We start from the raw sequence: 4,311 nt of genomic DNA on the forward strand, positions 1-4,311 counted from the left end.
TTTTAAGCTGCAAATGGGAACATAAGCTAACTCAGAGTGGAGCTCTATTTGCACTGAAAAAAAACGTGCTCATGATTCCAATTAAATGTTCAACATGCATCCTTGTTGACAGTGTTTGTTTCAAATGATTTTACCACCAGATGGCCTTTCAGAATACTCTGATGAAGGCCACCTGACGGAAGAATGCAATTCCAGTGTCAAGAAAGTTTAAAAGTGCCTATATATTAGCAATGGGACTGAACCAGAGGCCGAATTACCAAGATTAAAAAAAGGTAAATTTATTATTTCATTATTTATCTTTGCATCAGTCAAAGCTAAAGAACATAAGTAAGTTTCCCACCCCACAAACAAAAAAAAGAAAACAAACAAACACACAAAAACTGCCATATTTGGGTTTTTTCTTTTTAAATTTAGATTTTTTTCTTTTTAAATGTACGAAGAGCTGGAGCTCTGCTTTTTTTTTTTTTAAATGTAACTGTGTTCTGCAGAATCCAGATAGTTGTAGATTATCACACAATAGAATTTAATATTAATAGTATTAAGTACAAATCTTTTATTCAATTTTGCTGCTTTAACCAAACAGGCTGAGAAAATCCAGCTGGCCAGGATAATTAGAGCCACAGATTATCACATAATGATCACAATATGAAAACATTCCAAAAGAATGAAAAAGCTATCATTCTAGATTAGTTTGAAGTCATTTTAAGAGAAGCAGAGAACTCAGTGTAAGAAACTTGGATCAAGAAAGGGGGAGAAATTCTTTATTGAGTTGTCACATCGTGAGCTTGTGCAGTGTAGTGACTGTGCTTATTAATAATTACAACAATATTGAAATCAAGACTTTTTTTTCCCTGCTGTTACAACAAAAAGTAAGGGAGAATAAAGTTTGGTAGTCTTCAAACAAAAGGCAGCGTTAAGTGGTAGGAAAATAGTATTGTGAACAAAGTTCTATTCAGGCTTAATTCAGTATGGCAAAAATCTGAGTATTAGCACACAGAGTTGCATGCCATTACGATTTTTTAATATATAAATATATATATGTATTTAAATATATGTCCCCTCATGACTAGTTATCTTCCCCCTCTCACCGAGTTTCAAAGACAGAAGGATGTGGAAGCTGCCTCTGTTTCTTACATTAAGATGCATGCTATTTTCTCGTTCATTGCACCACCACAAGTACATTAAGTAGTAGATGAAGATAATCTGAAGCTAAGCAGTCCAAGATGTGACAGCATCAACACAACACTGGTTATCAGGCAAGTCTTACAGTTTAATACAGGAGCTTTGTCTCCTCTCCATGGCTGCGTGAAAAGGGAAAGGCCTAGCACCACTCTGTGCACATCTCCTACATCACACATTAAAACATTTACCCAAAAAGGTATTCAGGTGTTTTTTGTTCTGCCCTGACATTACCCAGAGGTCTGTTGAGTACAATTTGAATCCTTTTTCTTTGGGAGCACATTTCTATTTGATCAAAAAGAAAGAACCCCCAAACAGAAGCACAATGTTTCACTGAAACAATCATCTAACTTACTCTTGTCCTAATGCAGAGTAGCCTGCTCTCTGTAAATGCAGGTTACCTTCATTTGGGCGGTGCAGACTCGAACACACCAGCTGCTCTCATGGTTTCAAAGTCCTTCATGGCATCATAGTTTTTATAGAACTCTGCATAAGCTCGTTTTCTAGGTTCAGCAACTCCAAACTGGAAAGTAACACACAGAAAATTAAAGCTTGCAAAGCTTTATGAGCAGGGTATTTTTTCTGTTAGCGCTATGATTTGTATCGGTGGAGATCAGTCTAAAAAGCCTTTAGCTCAACTTGTTTCTGTTCAAATCTACTGCTCAGGCTACCTGACCATTGCTCAGGAAAACCAACTTAAAAAGAAAGGCCATTACAAAATAGCACATTATACTTTTAAGATGCAGAAAGACTCCACTGACACTCAAGCATCCATTGCCCTTCATGATAATAATTGTATACATAAAACAGGTTTTGTGCCTGTAGGCAGCCGCAAAATTTTAACTTCAGATAAAATGGCATCCTAAAACAATGCATTACATTTGAGCTACACAGTATATCAACTATAGAAGTCTGATAAAATAGACTGCCAAGCCACTCTTACAGCTCACCAATGTAAAAAGACACAATCCTAGCTTTTTGGATACTCATTCACCCAAAGCACAGGGATATGGTCAAGAAGTCCCCCAAAACATGAAGAAAAGTCCAAGGTGAGTTTGTCCAACAGTATCTAACACATTACAAAGTAAATTACTACTGAGAACCACTTAACTTGTTCTAAATATGGTTTGCTACCTTACTAATGTATTAGTATGAGGGTGCCAAATAAACTATAAAACCACAGATTAGTAAAAAAAAATGTAGTGTAAGTATGACCACAAACAAGTCTGCCTACCCCTTAACAGGTATGTTAAGCAGCTGTTGAACTTTAACCGTGCAAGCTTATTGTTTCTGACAGACATCTGTTGATCTCTGAGAAGTCTAAGTCAATTGTGATATTTCTGTGAACAGCCTGAAATTAACTTAATTTCTAGTCACTTTTATTGGTAGCTTCCCGAGAACTCAAAGCTGCAGACAGTAAAGGAATGAGTTCAATGGGCAAACCAAGGTCCAGTTCTTCCACAGCAGTTCAAACCGTGTGGCTTGCTTTGTGCAGGAGATCTGAGAATTATTTAGTACAGGCTCTCAAGAACAACTCCACTGTTATCTTTGTCAGAAGTCTCTTAAAGACCACAAAAAACAAACTCTAATCTGTAAGTGGGTTTTCTCAGACATGTAATGCTCCACTACCATATGGTATCTCAAAAGAAAGTATAAAAGGACCATACTAGCCTTCCCCACGCTGGTATCTGCAGTGTGAAGGTTGGGATTTTCAAACTGCTTATATGCAAGCTTTCTGCAATCAGTCTAGAGATAAAATAAGACTTTGACTTCTCTCAAGTCTCAGATACCATGACAGAGACACAGACTATCTAGAGTTAACATGCATCAATCACGCAAATGGTCAAGAGTAGTCTAAGACTAGGAGACTGGAGGTTAAGTTGTCACGAATTGCATGATCTTGATCGCACAGCTTAAAGCATCATGTAATTTCTTCAAATGAAGATTAGGAAGATTTATTTATGTTCTGGAAACATGCTTACAAAAATACATTACTAAAGCTTTCTAATGAACAGCTCGACCAAGTCTCAACAAAAAAATATTATGAATTCCTAAAACACTCTAATGAGTCCAGTTTATAATTGAAGGACTACAGAGCTCACCTTGTATAAAGCCGCACACCCCAGAGATACAAAAAATGCCCCCAACAGATGAAACTTCATACGCTTGGCCAAAAGGCGCCGCATTTGTGGCTTAGGCAATAGTGCAGATGACATGGTGATTTTATTTCCTAAGGGCGGGGGAGGGGGAAGAGAGAGAGAGAGAGAAGAGAATTGTGGGACAAGAAACTCAAAACAATTTTCTGTAACTCTAGAAAAATTCTGCTTTTCGTATTGTGCAATAACCATCTTTACAACATATGCAATAGTGCTCCTCTCTATTTAGACTTCTCAATGAGAATTACTTAAGGGACAGCATTCAAGGACAGAATATTTGTGACATGAATCTAAGTTTTTATACTCCTTACATCCAGTACTTACGGAATCAAGACTGACCTTCGCTTACTAAATTCTTGCCTGCCTGCAGGCTCTACCATTTCAGGCCTGCTGATCTAGTGTTTACATCAGAAGACATTCAGGACACTCATCGTATTTTATTCATGTCTAAGGAAAAGCACACGCCTCTTCAACTAGTTTGTGGTTTGCGTCTTTTAAAGTACCTGCAAACGCTATTAAAGGACTTCTTTCTATTCGGTGAGATGTTACTAAACACCTACAAGGCCTGAAGCAGTCGGCTCTCTTTACACACAAGCTAAAGGTTTGCTGAGCTGGCAGCAGCTCCAAGGCAGCGCTGCCGGCAATGTCTAAGGAAAAGCACACGCCTCTTCAACTAGTTTGTGGTTTGCGTCTTTTAAAGTACCTGCAAACGCTATTAAAGGACTTCTTTCTATTCGGTGAGATGTTACTAAACACCTACAAGGCCTGAAGCAGTCGGCTCTCTTTACACACAAGCTAAAGGTTTGCTGAGCTGGCAGCAGCTCCAAGGCAGCGCTGCCGGCACGGTGCTGCTCTCAGCGCGGCTTCCTGCGCTCACAGGGCCACGGAGAGAAAGCGAAGGCCGGGGGCGGCCCAGCTGTCCCCAAAGGCTTCAGTGCTGCCTACCGCCGCGCTCGCCCGTTCTCCTCTCGGGACC

At 39.2% G+C, this 4,311-nt stretch overlaps 1 protein-coding gene across 1 annotated transcript; it reads right to left on the bottom strand.

Annotated features, from left to right (window-relative positions):
* Nucleotides 1-1,582: 1,582 nt before the first annotated feature.
* Nucleotides 1,583-3,395, bottom strand: LOC104489248 (cytochrome c oxidase subunit 6C). The gene is made up of 2 exons (XM_010131391.1): nucleotides 3,282-3,395; nucleotides 1,583-1,702 (listed from the first exon to the last, which is right to left on the bottom strand). Exons 1-2 carry the CDS (start codon nucleotides 3,393-3,395, stop codon nucleotides 1,583-1,585), a joined length of 234 nt encoding a protein of 77 aa, XP_010129693.1.
* Nucleotides 3,396-4,311: the final 916 nt, after the last annotated feature.

The sequence above is a fragment of the Buceros rhinoceros genome, unplaced genomic scaffold (genome assembly GCF_000710305.1).
Source record: "Buceros rhinoceros silvestris isolate BGI_N320 unplaced genomic scaffold, ASM71030v1 scaffold1192, whole genome shotgun sequence".
NCBI classification, from domain to species: Eukaryota; Metazoa; Chordata; class Aves; order Bucerotiformes; family Bucerotidae; genus Buceros; species Buceros rhinoceros.